The 25,410-nt window shown below is 38.6% G+C and overlaps 1 protein-coding gene and 1 pseudogene across 7 annotated transcripts in view; one reads left to right on the plus strand and one right to left on the minus strand.

The window, feature by feature from the left end:
* The first annotated feature begins 1,131 nt into the window (after positions 1 to 1,131).
* Positions 1,132 to 25,410, plus strand: part of PIGU (phosphatidylinositol glycan anchor biosynthesis class U) — a 106,382-nt gene continuing 82,103 nt past the window's right edge. The window contains exons 1-2 of one of the 6 annotated variants that reach the window (XM_082432207.1): positions 1,132 to 1,357; positions 9,961 to 10,025. In XM_082432207.1, coding sequence (XP_082288333.1) covers positions 1,228 to 1,357; positions 9,961 to 10,025 — 195 coding nt within the window. In that variant the 5' untranslated portion in view covers positions 1,132 to 1,227. The remainder of the gene's footprint in view (positions 1,358 to 9,960; positions 10,026 to 25,410) is intronic. The other 5 variants (XM_082432208.1, XM_082432205.1, XM_082432206.1 and 2 more) reach the window with 5 other exon arrangements.
* On the minus strand, positions 10,509 to 25,407 carry LOC309646189 (ATP synthase subunit d, mitochondrial pseudogene; annotated as a pseudogene). The gene has a single exon. The product of its transcript is annotated as an ATP synthase subunit d, mitochondrial pseudogene (transcript).

Genomic DNA, 25,410 nt, shown 5'->3' on the forward strand with positions numbered 1-25,410 from the left:
GGTAATTTGATAGGGATTGCATTGAACCTGTAGATTGTTTTGGGTAGTATAGTCATTTTCACAATATTGATTCTTCCAATCCAGGAGCATGGTATGTCTCTCCATCTGTTTGTGTCATCTTGGAGTTCTTTCACCAAGTCGTTCTTGATTATGCAACCTGTTTCATTTCTTTCACAGGTCTTAAATTCCTTATATATTTATTTAATATTTTAATTACTATAGCTAACATTTAAGCACTCACCATAAGCACTTTTCATACATTAATTAACGAAGTGGTGTGCTACTTATGCTTATCAATGGCACTCCAAACTCCAGAAACCCAATTTGTACTGTTTGCCCATTTCTATGGTGTAAAGACCCCCATAGGTTGGGATTTCAAACTATCAACCTGAAGTCGCTGAATACATATAATACCATTATACAGTATTTGCCATAGTGATAATAGCAGTGGTAAATAAACTCAAGACCACAGATAAAATGAGAGTGTAGTAAAATAATTAGGAAGTGATGTGTTTTGAGTATTTATTATCTTGTTTTTTACATAACTTGTTTAATTGTAAGCATATATAATTTAATTTTTGATAATGGCTGTGTTTAAAAGCAACTAGCAACATTTCTAAGCATTCCTCAATCGTTTCTAGCTAGCCCACAGCAAGCCAACAACCAGCACATTCTTCAGATGAGGGACCTGAGGCAGAGAAAGGTTAAGCAACTTGTTCAAGGCCGCAGAACTAATAAATCTGTAACTGTATCCTCAGAACCCAATACAGTGCCTGGCCTATAGTTTGTAGTCTATCAACAATTGTAGAATAAATAAATGAACACATATTTAATACTCTTAAAAACATAAAAAGGGAAACAAACATTAAAAACATACACACAGGAGTGAAATTAACATCTCTTTAAAACTCGCTCACAATCCTAGAACGATTACTTCCTTCACCTATCTACTTTCAGCAGCACTTCGACTCCTGGGCGCTTTTGCAATTCACCTGCTACCTTAGGAGACGTCGCCCAGCACTTTGCTACGAGCTCGAGCCGCCCGGCTTCCCGTCGTCCCGCCCTATTTCGCCGCAAGGCCTCCTGGGAGTGGTAGTCCCCAGTCTCGCAGCTCCGGCGGCAGCAGCTAGGCGCGCCAGGACACGGAACTACACGGGGCGGTGCACAGGTCGAGAGGCTCTTCCACCTCGCTTTTCCCTTCCCGCCTGCGCGCCCGCCCTAGCTATCATGGCGGCTCCCTTGGCCCTGGTGCTGGTGGTGGCCGTGACCGTGCGGGCGGCCTTGTTCCGCTCCAGTCTGGCCGAGTTTATCTCGGAGCGGGTGGAGGTGGTGTCCCCACTGAGCTCTTGGAAGAGAGGTGAGGCCACCGGCTCGAGTAGGCGGCTAGGCCCCGCCTGTGCGCTCCTGGCCTCTGTGAATGGGAGGCGGGGGCAGTGGCCGCAAGCTCAAGATTCTGGGGGAACTGACCCGCTCTCGCGTCCTCAGAGAGGGCGGGAGGGCGGGGCCTGAGAGCTGGCTGCTGAGGGGGTGGGCGTGGGACTGTGTGGTGAGGTTGGGGCACTAGGGGCCGGTCACCTGCGGGGTGGCGATCTGAGGGGGTGTGTCCCACTCGGGTCCTGAGCTGAGTAGCGTGGTCTGAGGAAGGGTCGGGATGAGGAAAGGGCGTGCTGGGTGGAGTGGGATTTGGCGCGAGATCGCAATGTGATGCTTCTCTGGGGTGTGGGATGGTGTGTGACGGGGGCCCGAGTGAGGGGACCAGTCCTGCCTAAGCGAGGAGAGTGTGTGAGTGAGCGTGCTTAGACGCTTCTTCTCACTGGGACTTGGAGTGCATCTTTTCCTACTGTGTCTTTTTAGTTCTTGAAGTTCTTCATCAAACACTGTTTTACGCTGGCGCCTACAAAGAGACAGAATTTGGGCCAAAGGATCCACAGGCTAGTGGGAGAGATAGATAATTATAATCATTTGTGAAAAATGTACTTCCTTTGTACGTCCAGTTCCTCCTTTGGAGTTCTGACCCTGAAGAAGGGTCCCCTCCTTTTCCAGCTTCTTAAAGCTGTGGAATTCGAGCTAACTCTTGAAGGATGCAGAGTTTGGAAAGGGAGATTAGAAAAAGGGGAGTTCCAGGTAGAAGATAAACAGGACCAAGAAATGTTGAAGGATGTGAAATGTCCGAAGTAGGGGAGTAATGGGATGGGGGTTAGGTTAGGGCCAGAGTTTGAAGATTTATTTTGAAAACTTTCTTCCTGAAGTATGGACATGTAATAAGTGTAGAGCTCAAGGAATTTTTACAAACTGTATATGCCCATATAGCCAGGACCCAGATTAAGAAACAGAACATTACCAGCACCCCAGAAGTCCCCCTCATGTCCTCAAACTTTAAATGCTAGAGTTTTGATGTTGTCCCATAGATATTTTGGAATGGCGTAATGAATGGATGTTTTATGAATAATTAGAGCTAAGTTTCCTAAAAATACTTACTATATATCAGAGACTATGGTAAGCCTCATTTTATCCTCCAGTTTTTCTGTGTGCTAGATGGTGTTATTTTCCCCATTTTACCGATGAAGAAACTGAGGTTTGGAGAAGTTAAGTAATTTTCCCAGGTTTCCCAGTTGACAGATGGTAATAAAGATAGTTGTAATTTATATGTGTGATGGTAAGAGCTTAGACTTGATATCTTTGCATATAATATTCTCATGTAATTATTTGTTGAACAAACTGAATTGTTTGTTGAAGCCACTTGTTTCCAGCTTTCTTCTGGATTCCAGAAGATCCATCCGTTTATTTGATAGTGCAACTAAAATTTATACAAATTTGTTGCTTGATAAAATGCTTGACAAAATGTGCTTCTCAGTCCAATAAAAATAATAATAACTAACACTGATGTAATGCTTTCCACATGCCAGGTACTGTTCTAAGCAGTTTAGGTATGTTAAAAAACATTTAATTTCTACAATGGCTTTTTTTAAAAAAATAAATTTATTTATTTATTTTAGTTTTGGCTGCATTGGGTCTTCATTGCTGCGCACGGGCTTTCTGTAGATGCGGTGAGCAGGGGCTACTCTTTGTTGCAGCGCATGGGCTCTAGGGTGCGCAGACTTCAGTAGTTGCAGCACGCGGGCTCAGTAATTGTGGCTCGCGGGCTCTAGAGCACAGGCTCAGTAGTTGTGGCGCACGGGCTTAGTTGCTCCGCAGCATGTGGGATCTTCTGGGACCAGGGCTCAAACCTGTGTCTCCTGCATTGGCAGGAGGATTCTTAACCACTGTGCCACCAGGGAAGTCCTCTACAATGGCTTATGATGTAAATACTATTGTTAGCCCCACTTTATAGATGAGAAAATTAAAGTACAGAGAGATTGTTACTTGCCGAAAGTCACATAGATAATAATATTATGTGACTAGCTAGCAATCTTTAGGCATGGCTGTTCCACCAGAGTTCACCATATACTATCTTGTCAAGAATAATTTTGGGGGGCTTCCCTGGTGGCGCAGTGGTTGAGAGTCTGCCTGCCAATGCAGGGGACACGGGTTCGAGCCCTGGTCTGGGAAGATCCCACATGCCATGGAGCGCCTAGGCCCGTGAGCCACAACTACTGAGCCTGCGCGTCTGGAGCCTGTGCTCCGCAACAAGAGAGGCCGCGATGGTGAGAGGCCCGTGTACCGCGATGAAGAGTGGCCCCCACTTGCCACAACTAGAGAAAGCCCTAGCACAGAAATGAAGACCCAACACAGCCATAAATTAAAAAAAAAAAAGAGTATAAGCAAAAATTGACAATTAAAAAAAAAAAAAAGAATAATTTTGGAACCTTTCTGTCATATTTTGGTGTTTCCTCAGCCTTTGACCTAAAGATTGGGAATTATTATGGGCTTATCTTCTTGAGTCAGGATAGAGCTCAAACTGTTAGTGATTGTTCAGAAACCCATTTCCAATGCAGCTGTGAGAGTCAGGGTCAGGAGGAACACTTCTGATAGCACTACTTAAAAAAAAAACAACAAAAAACAACTTATTGCTAAATAAATACAGAATTAGTAAACTACGCACAGCAGTGTATTGCACAGTGCATTATAAGGCAAACACTTTTGTAACCATCATCCAAGTCAAGAATCAGAACTTTGCCACTTTGCCTAGAAGCCTTTCCATATACCCCATCTCAATCACAGCCTGTCATCCCCCTCATAAGTAACCATTATTCTGTTTTTTATAATAATGACATCTTTGCTTTCTTTTTGTCTTATTACCCAAATGAGCATCCCTAGACACTATAGCTTAGTCAAGGTCTTCAAAAAAAGTTTATGTATGTCTTTTAAGTCTCCCTTAATTTTAAAATTCCCCATCCATCTCATCCTTTTCTTTAGTATTTATCTGTTTAAGAACCTAGACCATTTGACCTGTAGAGTTTCCCATAGTTTGGATTTTCCTGATTGTATATTCATGGTACAGTATAACACATATCTGCCTGGTTTCTCCACTGCAAAATTACTATTTTCCCTTTTTATTTTTATTTTTTGGCCATGTTGTACAGCTTGTGGGATCTTAGTTCCCTGATCAGAGATTGAACCCAGGCCCTGGCAGTGAAAGCACCAAGTCCTAGCCACTGGATGGCCAGGGAAGTCCCTGTTTTCCCTTTTTAAGTAGTAAACATTTGGGGGATATACTGTGGGGCGCTGTAAACATCCTGTTTCTCTTTAACTTTTTGCCCACTACTTTTTGCATTTATAGTTTGGTCTTCCCTGCAGTAATCATTACTGTGGTGTTCTAATGGCGACTTTTCTATTTCCCTCATTCCTTCTTTTTTTGTTTTATTTTTATTTATTTACTTTATTGAAGCATAGTTGATGTATAATATTATGTAATTTATAGGTGTATAATATAGTGATTCACAGTTTTTAAAGGTTATGCTTTATTTATAGTTGTTATAAAATATTGGCTATATTCCCTGTGTTGTAGAATATATTGTTGTAGCTTATTTTATACATAATAGTTTATACCTCTTAATGCCCTACTCCTATATTGCCCCTCCCCCCTTCCCTCTCCCCACTGATAACCACTAGTTTGTTCTCTGTATCTCTGAGTCTGCTTCTTTTTTGTTATATTCACTAGTTTGTTGTATTTTTTTAGATTCCACATATAAGTGGTATCATATTTGTCTTTCTCTGACTTATTTCACTTAGCATAATGCCATCCAAGTCCATCCATGTTGCTGCAAATGGCAAAATTTCATTATTTTTTATGGTTGAGTAGTATTCCATTGTATATATACATATGCCACATCTTCTTTATCCATTCATCTGTTGATGGACACTGAGGTTGCTTCCATATCTTGGCAATTGTAAATAATGCTGCTATGAACATTGGGTGCATGTATCTTTTCCAATTAGTTTTTTTTTTTTTTTTTAATATATACCCAGGAGTAGAATTGCTGGGTCATATGGTAGTTCTGTTTTTAGTTTTTTGAGAAACCTCCATATTGTATTCCAAAGTGGCTGCACCAATTTATATTTCCACCGACAGTGTAGGAGGGTTCCCTTTTCTCCACATCCTCATCAACATTTGTTTTTTGTTTTCTTTTTGATGATAGCCATTCTGATAGGTGTGAGGTGATATCTCATTGTGGTTTTGATTTACATTTCCCTGATGATTAGCCATGTTGAGCATCTTTTCATAATGCTTGTTGCCCATCTGCATTTCCTCTTTGGAAAAATGTCTATTTAGTTCTTCTGCCCTTTTTTTTTTTTTTTGGCCATGCCACACGGCTTGTGGGATCTTAGTTCCCAAGCAGGGATTGAACCTGGGCCACGGCAGTGATAGCGCTGAGTCCTAACCACTCATTCCCTGGAATGCCAGGGAATTCCCATATTTATTTATTCAATTATATTTATATCAGTGTGAACTCATGGGTATTTGTTTTATTCTCTGGATTATAATCCATACTACTTTGGCCATTGGGACCTCTTTCAGGTTGTCTCCTTTGTCCTTTTGACATACCTCCCTCCTACTTTTTTTTTTTAAAGCACTGTATTACTTTCTGTAACCACAAGATGCTTCAGGCGTATCTTGTATTTTTCTTGGTCCAGCCCTAGAATTGACCACTTTTCCAAGGAACCCTTGTTCCTTTTATTGGATAATATCATTTAGAAACCAAGATCTGTATGCTAGGTGTGTTTATTGCTGCTGGGATGACACTGTTTCTTGGGTCCTCTAGGCTAGAAATATAAGGATACCACTTGTTTTGAACAAGCTGAATGCTTACCCTTCTTGGTATGGGAAGCTCAAAGACAATGTTTGTCTTCTACTACATTATGCTTTTATTATCAGCCATAGGAAAAGTACATCAAGGTAACTAAATAAGAAATTCTTGCTTATCTGATTTATGAGTTAAGAGTTGAGAGACTTTATGAAAAAAAAGCAACAACACTGATGTTTTAGAATAATTGGCCATGATTAGTTAGCTTTTATGGTCAACTATTCTAAAACATTAGTTGTTAGATATCGTCTCCTTGGGTCTCCAGTAAAGCTGTTAGTGAAGGGTTTAATAGTTGTGTTACACAGCAGCCTCCTTATGCGGCTCCATTAGGGAAGTTTCTCTCTGGTCCTAGGATAAGGACCAGTTACAGTTGTCTTGAGCATCGGGCTTTGTTTTATTTTATAGACATCATGAATTATGTAAATGATAGGTTTCCTTTTAGGGTGGGTCTATAAAATTTAAAGCCATACTTATGGCTCACTCATTACAAATAAGTAGTTTTTTTAAAAACAGGCTTTGTAAGTTCGATTTTGTTTTATTTACTTATTTTTGAATAGGTAATTCAGTCTTATGGTTCAAAAATCAAAGGTGCAAAAGTCTGTATGACTAAAAGGCATCTTTCAACCATTTTCCTATACCACCCATTTCTGTTTCCTGGAGGGAACAGTTTCTTATGTATATCAGTTTTCTCACATATACTTCATGCATTTATAAGCTTACACTTTATAGGTTTTTGTGGCTCTGTTGTATGTTTTTCATATTCTTTTTCACTTTTAAAATTAGTTTTTCTTGTTTCTTATTAATAATTATAAAGTAATACATGCTCATTGCTAAAGACTCAGAAACTGAAGAAAAGATAAAAGAAACCAAACATCTTCTATAATTTTATCACTCAGAGATGGTCACTGTGAACTTTTTATTTGTTTGTTTATTTTTATTTGTTTTATTTAATGTTTATGTTTTGTGCTTATTTTGAGGCATTTCTCATTGAATACATATTCATTCTCTCTCAAATAATTAAAGGAATGCTGATTAATATTTAAAATAAAATTTGATCATATTTTACATGCTGTGTTATGACCTGTTTTTCATTTTAGAATATTTCATTGACATCTTTCCTTCAGTAAATATAAGGTTGACCCTTGAACAATCCAGGAGTTAGGGGCACTGACCGACCTTCTGTGCAGTTGAAAATCCAAGTATCATTTATTGTCAGCCCTCTATATACGCTATTCCTCCGTACCTTTGGTTCCTCCATATCTGAGGTTCCGCATCCACAGATTCAACCAACTGCGAATTGTGTAGTACTGTAGTATTTATTATTGAAAAAAATCCGCGTATAATTGGACCCATGCAGTTCAAACCCGTGTTAAGGGTCAGCTGTAATATATCTGTAATATACTTCTTTATTTTAACTCTTAATTTAAAAATAATTTTTGATTTTCAAAAAAGTTGCAAAAATAGTGCATAGTTTGTTTACCCTTCACCCAGCTTCTTTTACTGTTAATATCCTACATAACCATAGTACAATGACCTAAACCAGAAAATTAACACTGATACAATACTACTAACTAATCTACAAACCTACAGGATTTTTACCAGTTCCACTAATGTCCTTTTTCTGGTCCAGGATCCAATCATGACCCCGTATTGCATTTAATTGTTATGTATTCTTAGTCTCTTCCCATCTGGGATGCTTCCTCAGACTTAACATTTTTAAAGAGTACTTGCCAGTTACTTTGTCTTTCAGTTTGGGTTTGCTTGATGTTTCCTCATGATGAGATTGAAGTTACGCTTTTTTGGGAAGGATACCACATTTTTGGCATAAGGACCACAGAGGTTTTTTTTATCCCCATCTCGGTGAATCATGTCAGGAGGTACTTGATGTTGATAATGTTAACTGGTCAACATATTACTGGTGATGTTAATGTAGGTCACTTGAGTAAGATAGTGAATGCCAGGTTTAGCCACATAAAATCATTATTTTTCCCCTTGCAAATACTGTTTCCAATCATTTTTACCCACTAATTTTAGTATCCATTATTGATACTTGCCTTTCAAGATTATTACTGTGGGGTCTGCCAAATGGTGATTATCTATTTCCATCTTTCCTTCTACATTTGGTACTTATAGTTCTCTTTAAGGAAGAGTTTTCTTTTCTCTTTCACTTGTTTATTTATTCAATTATTTATAGCATAGTATGATTTTTAACTATAAAGTGCTTCTCTCTATCTATATATCTATCCACATATACATATATGTATATACATCACAATTCATTTACATAAATCTCCATTAATGAACGTTGGGGTTTTTTAAATTTTTTAGTACTCTGAGCATGATAGTGAACATATTTCTTTGGGCACCTGTCCAATTATTTCCATAGGATAAATTGCCCTAAGAGCAATCGTTTCTGGGGCAAAAGGCACACATTAAAAAAGTACCTGTTGGGGCTTCCCTGGTGGCGCAGTGGTTAAGAATCTGCCTGCCAATGCAGGGGACACGGGTTCGAGCCCTGGTCCGGGAAGATCCCACATGCTGCAGAGCAACTAAACCCGTGAGCCACAACTACTGAGCCTGTGCTCTAGAGCCTGTGAGCCACAACTACTGAGTCTGCATGACACAACTAATGAAGCCCATGCACCTAGAGCCCATGCTCCACAACAAGAGAAGCCACCACATTGAGAAGCCTGCACACCGCAACAAAGAGTAGACCCCGCTTGCCGCAACTAGAGAAAACCCGCGTGCAGCAATGAAGACCCAACGCAGCTAAAAATAATAAAAAGAAAAAAAAAGTACCTGTTGCCTGTAGAAAAATTAATACAAATGTCATTCAAATAATCAGCATATGAGAGTGGCTGCCCATTTTCCTTCTCTGTGGACATTTCTCACATCTTCTAATTTGTTATCTTATTGTTTTTATTTATTTATTTTTTGGCTGCATTGGGTCTTCATTGCTGCGTGCAGGCTTTCTCTAGTTGAGGCGAGCAGGGACTACTCTTCGTGTGGTGTGCAGGCTTCTCATTGCGGTGGCTTCTCTTGCTGCGGAGCACGGGCTCTAGGCGCGCGGGCTTCAGTAGTTGCAGCATGCGGGCTCAGTAGTTGTGGCACATGGACCCTAGAGTGTGTAGGCTTCAGTAGTTGTGGCGCACGGGCTTAGTTGCTCCGAGTCATGTGGGATCTTCCTGGACCAGGGATCTAACCCGCGTCCCCTGCATTGGCCACCAGGGAAGTCCTGTTATCTTATTGTTTTTTGGAATGGGGCAGAATATACATAAATGAGACACTTTTTAAAAAATTTATTTTTTTGGCTGCACCATGCGGCTTCCAGGATCTTAGTTCCCCGACCAGGGATTGAACCTGGGACCCTGGCAATGAAAACGCCAAGTCCTAACTATTGGACCACCAGGGAGTTCCCAAACAAAACACTTTTTAGAGTGGCTGGAAGTTACAAGGAGATCGAAGGAAGTTTATAGTTTAATATAAAATTTTCTCATAATGAGTGCTGCCCCACAATGAAAAGAGATGCTCTGTATAGAAAAAAGTTGACCATCATCTGAAATCAAGACTTAAATTCACTCGCTGGGAATGAGGTAAAGGGGGTTAGACAAACTGTGAAGCCCTTCTTGTTCCTGGGAGTATCTAACACTTTGGTTTATGGCCAATCTGCATATGTCTCTAAAGTAAGAGTGAACTTGGATGTCTTACTTTTCAGTGGTTGAAGGCCTCTCACTGTTGGACTTGGGAGTGTCTCCGTATTCTGGAGCAGTATTTCATGAAGTAAGTGTTCTTGTTTTCTTTTTTGGGTACTAAGAGTAGTTTATAGTCACAAATGCCAAAGCCTAACTCTGTTTTGTACAAACATTTAAAGAGATCTATTTTTGAAAACCATATTTAGAAACAGCCCTTTTTTAGATGCCCTCTGCTTAAGAAGGAGGTTTCGCAATTGCAGTGGAAATGATCCAGATTAAGATTGTAATTTGAGGAAGCAGATGAGACTTCTGTAGAAGTTATCATTTTTATTGGCAAATAAATTGTAAACAGTTCCCAGTTCATGAATAGGTTATATGCTAATTGGCATGTAATTGGTTCTTTGGAACATACTTTCCCATGAAAACTGAGCCAGCAATGTTGGTTTCTTAGAAAGCCCACAAAAGCCATTTAACCCATAAAATTAGTTCTTAAGAATAGTAAAATCACTCTTAGGTCACCATCATCTCTCAACAGCTTCCTGACAAGTCTTTCTGCATTCAGTCTTGCTCCTTTACTTCTTATTCTGCAGTCAGAGCCATCTTTCTGAAATGTGAATCTGATTTTGTCACTGTCCTGCTCAACACTGATCTCAGGATAAAATCCAAACACCTTAGGATGCATACAAAGCCCTGTGGGCCCCGCTCATCACCTCAACCACATGTCTTTCCACTTCCCCCTCCCCACTTTTATTGGCTTTATCATTTAGAATAGAAGTCTTCTAATTTGGCATTTTTACCCCTAATTTTTACAATTGTCTCCCTCATACCTACTTTGAGAACAATTTTTTTTGGTTCTTCTATCTAGTCTTTTTAAAACGTTCAACTTGATTCTCATGGAGATAACAACTCTTTTGCATTCATATTTCATTATCTTTGTATTACTATCTAATTGAACCATAATAACAAGAACTACTAGCAGAAACAGGTTAGGAACAATTTAAGAGACTCTTAATGAGCACACAATTCAATTATTGGGAATGGATGTGTGTGGGCATATGCAAGCATAGCCCACTAGCCAGTGGTATGTGCTGTGGGCCTTGGCCAGTATGTTTTCTAGACAGACTAGGAACCCTCTGAGAGAGCTCTGGCATGCTTTTATTATGCTCCAGCACCATATTCCCTTACCTATATCTTTGCTCATGTTGTTATCTTCTTATGGAGGGCCATTCTTCCTTCTTTTTGTGGTTGACTCTACTATTCAGAATTAGCTTTGGTTTTGCCTCCCCCAGAAAGCCATCCCTCATCACCTTAGACTAAGTTAGGTGTTTCTCCTATATCTTCCAAAGCCTCTTGTGCTTATCCTTTTCATGTCATATCATACTCTTGAAATTGCCTCTGTACTTGTTTTACCCACTGTGATGTATGCTCCTCAGAACGTGTTCTGGCACCCTTTCATCACTTATTCCTAGTGCTTAGGTCTGTATCTGCATATGTATTCCAACCCCTCCTTCCCTTCTCTATTTCCTTTAACAAAGATTTGTTAAGTACACACCAAATGCCAGCTACTCTGCTAGGTGCTAGGGATATAAAACAAGACACAGTCCTTGGTGTTATTATACTTGTATTTCTAAGAGAAACAGACAATAAGTTAGTAAAAAAGAAACAGATTTAGAGCAAAGAATGTTGCCAGGGATAAAGAAGTTCACTTTATCACGATTAAGGGGTCAATTCGTCAAGAAGACATAACAATCCTAATGTTTATGCACCTAATTACAGAGTTTCAGAATACATGAAGACTGATAGAACTGCAAGGAGAAATAGACAAATCCCCAAATAGTCTGAGATTTCAGTATCCCTCTGTCAATGACTGATAGAACAAGCAGACAGAAAGTCAACAAAGATATAGAAGACTTGAACAACACACCAACCAACTTGACCTCATTTACATTTACAGAACATTGCATCCAATAACAGCAAAACACATAATCTTTTCAAGTATACATTTGCAAGATAAACCATATTCTGAGCCATAAAGCAAGGCTCAATAAATTTAAAAGGATTGATGTCATACACAGTATATTCTCTAACCTCAGTGGACTTAGATGAAAAATTAATACCAGAAAGATACCTGGAAAATCCCCAAATATTTGGAAACTAAGTAACATATTCCTCAATAACTCATGATCAAAGAAGAAATCAGAAGGGAAATTAGAAAGTATTTTGAACTGAATGAAACGAAAACACAACCTATCAAAATATGTGGGATGTTGCTAAAGCAGTACTTGGGGGAAATTTATGGTGTTAAATGCCTGTATTGAAAAAGAAGAAAGGTCTCAAATCACTGACCTCAGTTTCTACCTTAAGAAGCTAGAAAAAGAAGATAAACTCAAAGTAAGCAGAATAAAAGGAATAATAAAGATCTGAGAGGAAACAAATGAAACAGAAAGCAGAAAATATTGAAAGTCACGGAAACAAAGTTGGTTCTTTGGGATGAATAGTAAAATTGGTAAACATTTGGGAATGGTGGATATGTTCACTATCTTGATTGTGGTGATGATTTCATGGGTGTATTCATAGGTCAGAACATATCAAGTTGTATACTTTGAAAATGTGCAGTTTATTTTATACCAACTATACCTCCATAAAGCTAAATTTTGAAAAATATGATTTCACTTAAATGGTAAGTGTATGTAGAAAAATAAAGCTGAGTAAAAGGATAAAGAGTGATGGTCATGTGTATGGCTATTTTAGATAGTGTGTGTAGGGAAGGCACTCTGAGGAAGTGAAATTTGAATAAGAGATCTAAATGAATCAAGCAAGCCGTATGATAACCCTAATTTGGAAATGAGCTTGGCATTTGTGAGTTGCAGAAAGATGGCCGGTGTTGCTAAAGCAGAATGAGCAAAGAGGAGAGTAATAGAGATAAGCTGTAAGAAATTAGGGGTCTGATTATGTAGGACTTTTTATAGAAATGGTTAGGAGTTTGGATTTTCTATCTATCTTTTTTCCCCACTTTTATTTATTTATTTATTTATTTATTTATTTATTTATTTATTTATTTATGGCTGTGTTGGGTCTTCGTTTCTGTGCGAGGGCTTTCTCTAGTTGTGGCAAGCAGGGGCCACTCTTCATCGCGGTGCGTGGGCCTCTCACTCCCGTGGCCTCTCTTGTTGTGGAGCACAGGCTCCAGACGCGCAGGCTCAGTAGTTGTGGCTCACGGGCCCAGTTGCTCCGCGGCATGTGGGATCTTCCCAGACCAGGGCTCGAACCCGTGTCCCCTGCATTGGCAGGCAGATTCTCAACCACTGCGCCACCAGGGAAGCCCCCCACTTTTATTGAGATATAATTGATATACAGCGCTGTGTAAGTTTAAGGTGTACAGCAGAATGATTTGACTTTTATACATCATGAAATGACGACCACAGTAAGTTTAGTGAACATCCATTATCTCATAGAGATACAACATAAACGAAATAGAAAAAAATTTTTTTTCCTTGTGATGCAAACTCTTAGGAGTTACTCTCTTAACAACTTTCATATATAACGTACAGCAGTGTTAATTATATTTATCATTTGTTGTACATTACATCCTTAGTACTTATTTATCTTATAACTGGAAATTTGTACCTTTTGACCATCTTCATCCAGTTTCCCCTCCCCCTCTGGTAACCACAAATCTGATCTCTTTTTCTATAAGTTTGTTTCTTTGTTTTTGAAGTATAATTGCCCTACAACACTGTGTTAGTTCCTGATACATAACACAGTGGCTCGATATTTCTATACATTTTTATTTTATTTTTAAAAATATTTATTTATTTTATTATTTATTTATTTTTTTGGCTGCATCGGGTCTTAGTTGCAGCACATGGGGTCTTCGTTGAGGCGTGTGAGATCTTTTGTTGTGGCACAGGCTCTTCGTTGTGGCATGAGGGCTTCTCTCTAGTTGTGGCGTGCAGGTTTTCTCTATCTAGTTGTGGTACATGGGCTCCAGGGCGTATGGGCTCTGTAGTTTGCTGCACGTGGGCTCTCTTGTTGAGGTGTGTGAGCTCAATAGTTGTGGTGTAAGGGCTTAGTTGCCCTGCGGCATGTGGGATCTTAGTTCTCTGACCAGGGATGGAACCCGCGTCCCCTGCATTGGAAGGCGGATTCTTTCTTTTTTTTTTTTTTTTAACATCTTTATTGGAGTATAATTGCTTTACAATGGTGTGTTAGTTTCTGCTTTATAACAAAGTGAATCAGCTATACATATACATATATCCCCATATCTCTTCTCTCTTGCGTCTCCTTTTCTCTCACCCTCGCTATCCCAACCCTCTAGGTGGTCACAAAGCACCAAGCTGATCTCCCTGTGCTATGCGGCTGCTTCTAACTAGCTATCTGTTTTACGTTTGGTAGTGTATATATGTCCATGCCACTCTCTCACTTTGTCCCAGCTTACCCTTCCCCCTCCCCATGTCCTCAAGTCCATTCTCTAGTAGCTCTGTGTCTTTATTCCCGTCCTGCCCCTAGGTTCTTTATTACCTTTTTTTGTTTGTTTGTTTAGATTCCATATATATGTGTTAGCATACAGTATTTGTTTTTCTCTTTCTGACTTATTTCACTCTGTATGACAGACTCTAGGTCCATCCACCTCACTACAAATAACTCAATTTCGTTTCTTTTTATGGCTGAGTAATATTCCATTGTATATATGTGCCACATCTTCTTTATCCATTCATCTGTTGATGGATACTTCGATTGCTTCCATGTCCTGGCTATCGTAAATAGAGCTGCAATGAACATTGTGGTACATGACTCTTTTTGAATTATGGTTTTCTCAGGGTATATGCCCAGTAGTGGGATTGCTGGGTCGTATGGTAGTTCTATTTTTAGTTTTTTAAGGAACCTCCATACTGTTCTTCATAGTGGCTGTATCAACTTACATTCCCACCAACAGTGCAAGAGGGTTCCCTTTTCTCCACACCCTCTCCAGCATTTTTTGTTTGTAGATTTTTTTGATGATGGCCACTCTGACCGGTGTGAGATGATATCTCATTGTAGTTTTGATTTGCATTTCTCTAATGATTAATGATGTTGAGCATTCTTTCATGTGTTTGTTGGCAATCTGTATATCTTCTTTGGAGAAATGTCTGTTTAGGTCTTCTGCCCAATTTTGGATTGGGTTGTTTGTTTTTTTGATATTGAGCTGCATGAGCTGCTTGTATATTTTGGAGATTAATCCTTTGTTAGTTGCTTCATTTGCAAATATTTTCTCCCATTCTGAGGATTGTCTTTTCGTCTTGTTTATGGTTTCCTTTGCTGTGCAAAAGCTTTTAATTTTCATTAGGTCCCATTTGTTTATTTTTGTTTTTATTTCCATTTCTCTAGGAGGTGGGTCAAAAAGGATCTTGCTGTGGTATATGTCATAGAGTGTTCTGCCTATGTTTTCCTCTGAGAGTTTGATAGTGTCTGGCCTTACATTTAGGTCTTTAATCCATTTTGAGTTTATTTTTGTGTATGGTGTTAGGGAGTGTTCTAATTTCATTCTTTTACATGTAACTGTCCAGTTTTCCCAGCAGCACTTATTGAAGAGACTGTCTTTTCTCCATTGTATATCCTTGCCTCCTTTGTAATAGATTAGTTTACCATAGGTGCATGGGTTTATCTCTGGGCTTTCTATCCTGTTCCATTGATCTATATTTCTGTTTTTGTGCCAGTACCATACTGTCTTGATTACTGTAGCTTTGTAGCATAGTCTGAAGTCAGGGAGCCTGATTCCTCCAGCTCCGTTTTTCTTTCTCAAGATTGCTTTGCCTTTTCGGGGTCTCTTGTGTTTCCATACAAATTGTGAAATGTTTTGTTCTAGTTCTGTGAAAAATGCCATTGGTAGTTTGATAGGGATTGCATTGAATCTGTAGATTGCTTTGGGTAGTATAGTCATTTTCACAATGTTGATTCTTCCAATCCAAGAACATGGTATATCTCTCCATCTATTTGTATCATCTTTAATTTCTTTCATCAGTGTCTTATAGTTTTCTGCATACAGGTCTTTTGTCTCCTTAGGTAGGTTTATTTCTAGGTATTTTATTCTTTTTGTTGCAATGGTAAATGAGAGTGTTTCCTTAATTTCACTTTCAGATTTTTCATCATTAGTGTATAGGAATGCAAGAGATTTCTGTGTGTTAATTTTGTGTTCTGCTACTTTACCAAATTCATTGATTAGCTCTAGTAGTTTTCTGGTAGCATCTTTAGGATTGTCTATGTATAGTATCATGTCATCTGCAAACAGTGACAGCTTTACTTCTTCTCCTCCAATTTGGATTCCTTTTATTTCTTTTTCTTCTCTGATTGCTGTGGCTAAAACTTCCAAAACAATGTTGAATAATAGTGGTGAGAGTGGGCAACCTTGTTTTGTTCCTGATCTTAGTGGATGGAAGGCGGATTCTTTACCACTGAACCACCAGGCAAGTCCCTATACATTTTTAAATGATCACCATGATGAGTTTAGTTGTCATTTGTCACCATACAAAGATATTATGTAATTACTGATTATATTCCCCATGCTGTACATTTCATACCTGTGACTCATTTAATTTCCTTTTTTTTTTAATAGAATCATGGATTTTTTTTTCAAATTTATTAATTTTTTTGGTTGCGTTGGGTCTTCGTTGCTGCACATGGGCTTTCTCTAGTTGCATCGAGTGGGGGCTACTCTTCGTTGTGGTGTGTGGGCTTCTCATTGTGGTGGCTTCTCTTGTTGCGGAGCACAGGCTTCAGTAGTTGTGGCACGTAGGCTCAGTAGTTGTGGCTCACGGGCTCTAGAGTGCAGGCTTAGTAGTTGTGGCACTCGGGCTTAGTTGCTCTGCGGTATGTGGTATCTTCCTGGACCAGGGATCGAATCCGTGTCCCCTGCATTGGCAGGCGGATTCTTAACCACTGCACCACCAGGGAATTCCTTCATTTTAATTTTCAACTGAAAGTTTGTGCCTCTTAATCTCCCTCACCTATTTTTCTCCTCCTTCACCCCTCCCCTTTTTCTATCTTTTAATATAACTGTTTTTAATGTCCAGAGTTTGTAATATGAGGGCCACCGCTTTCTCCCATACTTAAATTGATAAATTCTCAGTTGGCTGGTGAGGCCAGTTGGGATACTTCTTGTCTAATTTGGTTTCTAGGAAGACTTCATTCAAGGCCTTAATGGTTACTGATCAAATGGAATTGTGTATGTCACCAGCTTTCTCATATTCCTTAATCCTGGCCTTTGAGAGAGACAAAAACTCAGCACAGCATTTGCGTCTTTTTCTTCAGCATCCACCTGGACAGTATATTTATGCTCTGGCATGAGAATCTTCAGGGCATTAAACTTCTTTTCAAAGTCATCTGCCAAGCCAGCTTTCACCACATTGGCCTTGTAGTAAGCCTAGTCATAGCAGGTAGATTCTCAGGTAGAGTAGCCAACCTGGAGATGAGGGTCTCATTCCAAGATTTCAGGGAATTAGCAGTGGCCTTTGGTCTTGGGGTATGATCTCCCCAAAAGCTACCCAGTTAGCAGCTTCCATTGTAGACTTTCTCCCTCTTGGATCACTTGCTCTGGGGTAAGCCATGTCATGACCAACCTTAAGGAAGCCTTTGTGATGAACTGAATATTGCTGCCAACAGTCAAATGAGTAAGCTTGGAAGCAGATATTTAAGCTCTTTTAGATATTGCAACCTCAGTCGACAGCTTGGCTGCAATCTCATGAGAGACTCTGTGCCAGAACTATCCAGTTAAGCCACTCCTGGATTCCTGACTCTCAGGCACTATGTGAGATAATAAATGTGTGTTGTTTTAAGCTATTCAGTTTTTGGACAGTTTGTTACACAGAAATAGATAACTAAGATACCTAGGGAGGGAATTAACATAAAGAATACCAGGACCTAGAGCACTCTAATACATCAAGGTTGGGATGGGGAAGAGGAACTAGCAAATATAGCTGAAAAGGAGGAAAATCAAGGGAATGTTCAGGGACGCTAGATGACCATGTAATTGCTTAAGGAGGTAGTAAAAACTATGTCAAATGCTATTTCAAGGTTGAGAAAATTTAGATTGAAGATTGATGATTAATTTACCAAAATTGAGACTTTGGAGACTTTGGCAACAGTAATTTCAGTGGCGTATAGGGACAAGAGACTGATCGAAGTACATTGAGGGAAAGATGTGGAAAGACAGAGTATAGACAACCTTTTTGAGGAGTTTTACTCTAAAGGAGGGCAGAGAAATGGTATGGTAGCTGGACGGAGATGTCTAGTGAAGATTTTTAAAATATGAGGATCTGCATATTTGAATGCTTATGGGAATAAGTCTATGGATAAACAAGTTGATGATGTAAGAAAGAGGATTGAATGAGCAATGTCTTTGAGGAGGCCAGAAGGAATAGGATCACCAGTTCACAGGTGGAGGATTTGGTTTTATTTATTTACTTATTTATTATAAATTTATTTATTTTATTTTTGGCTGCGTTGGGTCTTCGTTGCTGCGTGTGGGCTTTCTATAGTTGTGGCGAGTGGGGGCTACTCTTCATTGTGGAGCACAGGCTCTAGGTGCACAGGCTTCAATAGTTGTGGCTTGCGGGTTGTAGAGCGCAGGCTCAGTAGTTGTGGCACACGGGCTTAGTTGCTCGTGGCATGTGGAATCTTCCTGGACCAGGGCTCGAACCTGTGTTCCCGCATTGGCAGATAGATTCTTAACCACTGCGCCACAGGGAAGCCCAAGGAGGGTTTGGTTTTAGATAGGAAGAAAGGAAGTTCATCCATTGTTAATAAGAGAAAAGTAGAGAATATAGATATAGATAGAGGAAGTTGGTCAACTGGGTAGTGGGAAAATAAGATGGTTCTCATTTAATTGCTTCTCTTTTCTCAGTGACATAAGAAATGAGATTGTCGGCTACAAGTGAGAACTGGAGAGGGAAGTTGGAGGTTGAGGAGAGGGGAAAATGTGAAATAATCCTTTCAGAAAGAATATGTCAAATGAATAAATGGAAGAGCTATATCTAGCCAGTTAACCATCATTTAAAATGTTTTTTCTCTGGGAAAATGTTTTCTTGGATACAGTGAGGGAGCCTAGAATACATTCTTATGCCTCATCATGTGCGTGCGTGCGTGCATGCATGTGTGAAGGGGGATAAAGGCCGGAGGTAGAAATTTCTAGCTACTAGAAGCATGTTAACTCTCTATACCTGTCTAAGATAACCCCGTTAGGACTGTTAACCTGTAAAATTCTGAATTAAGGGGCAAGAACAGTTGCTTCCCCTGAGCGTAGTGAGTATGACTTCAAACTCAGAGTCCCTTGCTCCTCATTCCTGAATACGGGTTAATTTGCTTGTAAGCTGGGCATTCATAAATCAAGAGCTACCTGTATTTTAATATAGTTTCTCTAAGTAATAAAACACTATAAAGAAATAAAATTATATCAAGCCAAATGAAAAGCATACTTTTGGAGAGAAAGTTAATCGCTGCTTTGTATTGTTTCTTTCTTAATCTTTAGCAGATTTTATTATCTATTTCTTAAGGAAAGGTAAGAATATGTGAAAGTGGAGAAGAAAAATCTGCACAGGAGAGAAAAAAGTAGTTTAGCAACCACAGGTTAGATTTTATGACTGCCTTCAACAGACGTTTCTGTTTTCTGTGTTTAGTCAAGTACTGATAGTAAAATTGTGAGTTTATCCATATATACCCTACCCTGACTGGGAGTAGTCACCTAAATGGAGATGTAGCATAAAGACAAATTATATTCAGTGCATGCTTCTCTATAATAGTATGATATGCAGTTAAACTAACTACTGTGTACATGTTAGTTCATTACGGAAATGAGCCCAATTGCTGATAGACTTTTTGAGAACAGTTTGTTCTCTTATTTCTGAGACCTATTTAGTGCCATTCTAAACTATCTGAAGCATCAAGACACTTTGAAAGCAGGCTATTGGTAATATAAATATCAAGTTGCTACCTCTTACAAACAAAGATAAATGCAAAAAAGAATCCATTAGTAGATAGTTGTAAAAGTTTAATTCTTTTAGAACTTTGAAAGTCAAAGCTGATTTCCCTATTTTCAAAACGAGGTAAAAAGTTGATCTCAATTAGCTAACATATTGAGTTTTACTGTATGCTAGGCACTATGCTAAGTACTTTGTGAATATTACCACTTAATTCTCCCAAGAACCCTGTGAAATAGGTCACTATACTTATTTTATAGCTGAGGAAACTAAGGCTCAGAGGGGAAGACAACTTACCCAGAGGTACATAGGTGGAACCTGGTTTTAAACCTGAGTCTGACCCCAAAGCCTTGTTCTTTCTACCACACTAGCATGATGTCATGAAAAAACCTGTCAATAACCTTTACAGTATCATAAGACACATTTTTACAAGTGGTTGGGAGCTGGGAAGAGGTGCTTCTGAGTCACCAGCATGGGCTCACTAAAACAAGTCATGTACTTTCCTTCTGGTGTGGTGGATTGGTGAACTGGCTTGTAATAGCAGACCAACTATCCTGCCTAGAACAACTAGAAAAGCAGGAGGAATACAAAAAGCATCTGTTTGATGGCATTGGAAAGTAGCAAGATAACCAGGACTTGAGGGGCTGAGATCCCAGAGTTGAAATTGCAAAAAGTAAGATCGACAGTCTGAGCTGCTTTCTCCTTGATATATTTACCAATTTGTAAGTGGCACAGGCTGAGGGGGCAGAGAAAGAGAACAGAAATTGGATGGTAAGAGGCTACAGATCTAAGCAGAGCTCTTGGCAGTCTAATGGTGCTGGGGAAATACAAATTCAAGTGCACTTCCAACCAAGGTGGTAGGGCTCTGGCAAAGGACTTGGCTTCTAGTTAGGTCCTCTAAAGGACTACACTCAGAGAATGAGGGTAGACCATGTATAGACTAGTCTTACAAAGACTGAAGCCAGCTTCTAATCAGCTTAACCCCTAATTAGATTAAGGTGATACAATTCTAATTATCAATACTTGCCAGAAGCTTAAAGAAACCCTTACTGGAAGAAAATCCAGAACCTCTACAATTTCTTTTGCATAGTGTCTGTCATTCAATTAAAAGTTACCAAGCATAATAAAAGATAGAAAAAAATATGCACTAAAAACAGTCTCACAGGTGATCCAGATATTGGAGTTACCAAACTTGGACTTTAAAATGACTGTGACCAGTGATTGGTACGTTAAAAAAATAAGTGACAAGATAGTGAATTACACCAGGGAACTGGAATATGTAAAAGTGATCAAAGGGAAATTCTAGAACTAGAAAACATAATAACAAATTAAGAATGCAAAAGGCAAGGTTAACAGCAGATTACACAAAGCTGAAGAGAGGATTAGTGATCTGGAAGATAGAAAATAACCATACTGAAGCTTGGAGAGAAAAGGATAGAAAACAGAGAAAAAAAAAGCGATCTATGAGATACAGTAAAAAGGTTTAACATACATACAAATAGAGTTTCAGAATGGGAGAAGGGACAGAATGAGGAAGAAACAATATTTGAAGAGATTAGTGGCTGAAATTTTTTTAAACTTATGAAATATTTCAATTCAAGAAATTCTGGGGGCTTTCCTGGTGGCGCAGTGGTTGAGAATCTGCCTGCTAATGCAGGGCACACGGGTTCGAGCCCTGGTCTGGGAAGATCCCACATGCCGCAGAGCAACTAGGCCCGTGAGCCACAACTACTGAGCCTGCGTGTCTGGAGCCTGTGCTCCACAACAAGAGAGGCCGCGATAGTGAGAGGCCCGTGCACCGCGATGAAGAGTGGCCCCCGCTTGCCACAACTAGAGAAAGCCCTTGCACAGAAACAAAGACCCAACACAGCCAAAAATAAATAAATTAATTAATTAATAAAAAAAAAAAATGAAACTCTGTAAACCCAAGCAGGGTAAATTCAAAGAAAACACACATCATGATAAAACTGCTCAAAACCAAAATAGGTTAAAAGCAGCCAAAGAGGGACAATTATCTTTAAAGAGAAACAAGATGGAGACTAACTTTTCAACAAAAATGAAGGAATCCAGAAGACAATAAAAAGGTATCTTTACAGTGCTGAAAGAAAATATCTACTGACATAGAATTCTATACTAAAAGTAAAATATCTCTAGAAATAAAGGCAAAATAAAGAGGTTTCCAAGCAGATAAAAATTGATAGCATTCATTGCCAGCAGACTCACATTTGAAAAAATATAAAAAGGCAGAAGGATTATGATCCTTGACAGTCTCATGGAATATAGGAAGGAATAAATAACAATGAAAAAGGTAAATATATGGGTAAATCTAAATAAGTATTGACTGATAAAACAATAATAATAATGTATTTTGGGTTTAAAATATATGTAGAATTAAAGCTATAACAACAATAACAGGAAAGGCTGAGAGTAGCTATATGGAATTTAAAGTATTCAGAGGTCCCTTTATTGTTTAGGAAGTGGTAAAAGTAATCATTTATATTATACTTTAATTAAACTCAAAGACATATGTCATAATCTATAAGTTAACCACTCAAAGAATACTAGCTAAATGTATAACCAACAAGCTAATAGAGGGGAAAATGGAATAATAAAAAATAGTGAAGCAAGTAAGAAAGGAGAGAAAACAGCATAGAGAAAATGGGACAGATGGAAAATGAAATAGTAAGACAGTAAACTTAAACACACATATATCAGTAATTACATTACATGTAAATAGACTAAAATCCAGCTAAAAGATAATGATTATCAGATTGGGTTAAAAAAATAATTATATGTTGCTTTTAAGAAACACATTTTAAATATATTAGGACACACAAAAAAGTAGAAAGTAAAAATACAGGAGAAGACATATCATGTAAACATTTTCCCAAAAAAGCTGATGTAGCTATACTAATATTAGATAAAGAACACTTAAAGGCAAGAAACATTGCTAGAGGTAAAGAGGATTATTTTATAATGATAAAAAGATCAACACCCAGAAGATACAGTAATTCTACACATAAATTAATCTTACTACATAGCTTCAAAATATATAAAGCAAAAGTGACATGACTAAAAGGAGAAATAGACAAATCCACAGTCAAAGAGGGAGATTTTTAACTATCTATCTCAGTCACTGATATAGCAAACAGACCAAAAAATCAATAAGGACATAGCAGAGTTGAATAAATCCTTAACAAACAACCTAGATATCATACATAGAATATTACACCCTTAAATGTTAGTATGCACATTCTTTTCAAGTGTTCGTGGAGCACTTATCAAAATTGACCATATTATGGACCACAAAGCAAGTCACAACACATTTTTTTTTTGGCGGTGCCGCACGACATGTGGGATCTTAGTTCCCCAACCAGGGATTGAACCCATGCCCCTTGCAGTGGAAGCTCAGAGTCTTAACCACTGGACTGCCAGGGAAGTCCCCACAACACATTTTAAATGATTGAAATAATACAGAGTATTTTCTGTGACCACAATAATAAATACATTACAAAAATATAAAAAGAAAACAAAAATAATTTGAAATTACACTATAGTCTCAATTAAAGAAGAAATCTCAGGGGAAATTAGAGTATTTTGAACTGAATGATGTTGATAAAACAACATATCAAAATTTGTATGATGCAGCTAAAGCCATACTCAGAGGAAAATTTATTGCTTTGAATGAATATACAGTTGACCCTTGAACAGCACAGGTTTGAACTGCACAGGTAGGTCCACTTATATGCAGATTTTTTCCAGTAAGTACATACTGCAGTACTGTACAGTCTGAGGTTGGTTGAATTTGAGGATGCAGAACCATGGATATGGAGGACCAACTGTAAAGTTATACTCAGATTTTTTACTGCATGAGGGTTAGCACTCTCACGTTGTTCGAGGGTCAGCTGTTTTAGGAAAGAAGACTAGGACTTCCCTGATGGTGCAGTGGTTAAGAATCCACCTGCCAATGCAGGGGACATGGGTTCGATCCCTGGCCTGGGAAGATCCAACATGCCGCAGAGCAACTAAGCCCGTGCACCACAACTACTGAGCCTGTGCTCTAGAGCCCGCAAGCCGCAATTACTGAGCCCGCGTGCTGCAACTACTGAAGCCCGCACACCCTAGAGCCCATGCTCTGTAACAAGAGAAGCCACCGCACTGAGAAGCCCGCGCACCTCAATGAAGAGTAGCCCCTGCTCGCCACAATTGGAGAAAGCCTGAGTGCAGCAACGAAGACCCAACACAGCCAAAATAAATAAATAAACAAAGAAATAAAAAAAAGAAGTCTAAAAATCAGTGATCTAGGTATCATCAGAAAAAGATAAAGCAATTATCCCCAGAAGAGTTTGAAGAATTGTGTATTGTAAAGTTTAGAAATTAAAGAAGTATAATAATCATTAAAGCCCAAAGTTGGTACTTTGAAAGACTAATAAAATTTAGAAATCTCTGGCAAAATTTGTCAAGATTAAAAAAAAGAAGATGCACATTACCAATATTGGGAATGAAAAAGGGAACATCACTATAGTTCCTGTAGACACTAACAAATAAAATATTATGAACAATTTTATGCCAAAAAAATTATAAATTTTTGTGAAATGAACAAATTCCTGGAAAACCACAAGTTACCTAAACTGGCTAAGAAAAAAATAGCAAATCTGGATAATGTTTTATCTGTGAAAGAAATTGAATCAGTAATTTAAAATCTTCTCTCAAAGAAAACCCACGTTGACAGAATTCAAAAAGAGTCATGTATCAAAATGTTCATTGCAGCTCTATTTACAATAGCCAGGACATGGAAGCAACCTAAGTGTCCATCAACAGATGAATGGATAAAGAAGATGTGGCACATATACGCAATGGAATATTACTCAGCCATAAAAAGAAACGAAATTGAGTTATTTGTAGTTAGGTGGATGGACCTAGAGTCTGTCATACAGAGTGAAGTAAGTCAGAAAGAGAAAAAGAAATACCGTATGCTAGCACATATATATGGAATCTAAGAAAAAATATATATATATAGTTATTTTTCACCAAAAAAAAAAAAAAAGAAAGAAAACCCAGGTTGAGATGGCTTCATGGTGAGTTAATTTTCCCAACTGTTTGAGGAGGAAGTAACACTAATCATATAAAACATCTCAGAGAACAGAAGACGGGAAAACATTTTGCATTTTATTTTATGAGTTCAGCAATCCTGGTCCATTATGGAGTTTCCCGTGCGTATTACATACGTCTTAAAACTAAAATTCACCTCATACCTTTACTGTGTAAACAGCTCTTCACCAGGTATTTAACATATATTAGATTTTGTTTATTCTCTTTATTCAATTCAGCAGATAGTCCCAGTGGCACAAAATGATTCAAGTTATGCTAAATAATTCTCCCTCATATGTACGCTGGCAAACTAACATAGAACAGTATTCTAGGAAAGAAAGAGATTTTTGTTGACAGAATAGCCTCCTCCCCACCCCCTACTCTGGAAGCTGATAACATTAACATTTAACTTAATGTATTTGTTTTTCTCCT

This window comes from Balaenoptera physalus (assembly GCF_965194825.1).
Source record: "Balaenoptera physalus genome assembly, chromosome: 16".
NCBI lineage: Eukaryota > Metazoa > Chordata > Mammalia > Artiodactyla > Balaenopteridae > Balaenoptera > Balaenoptera physalus.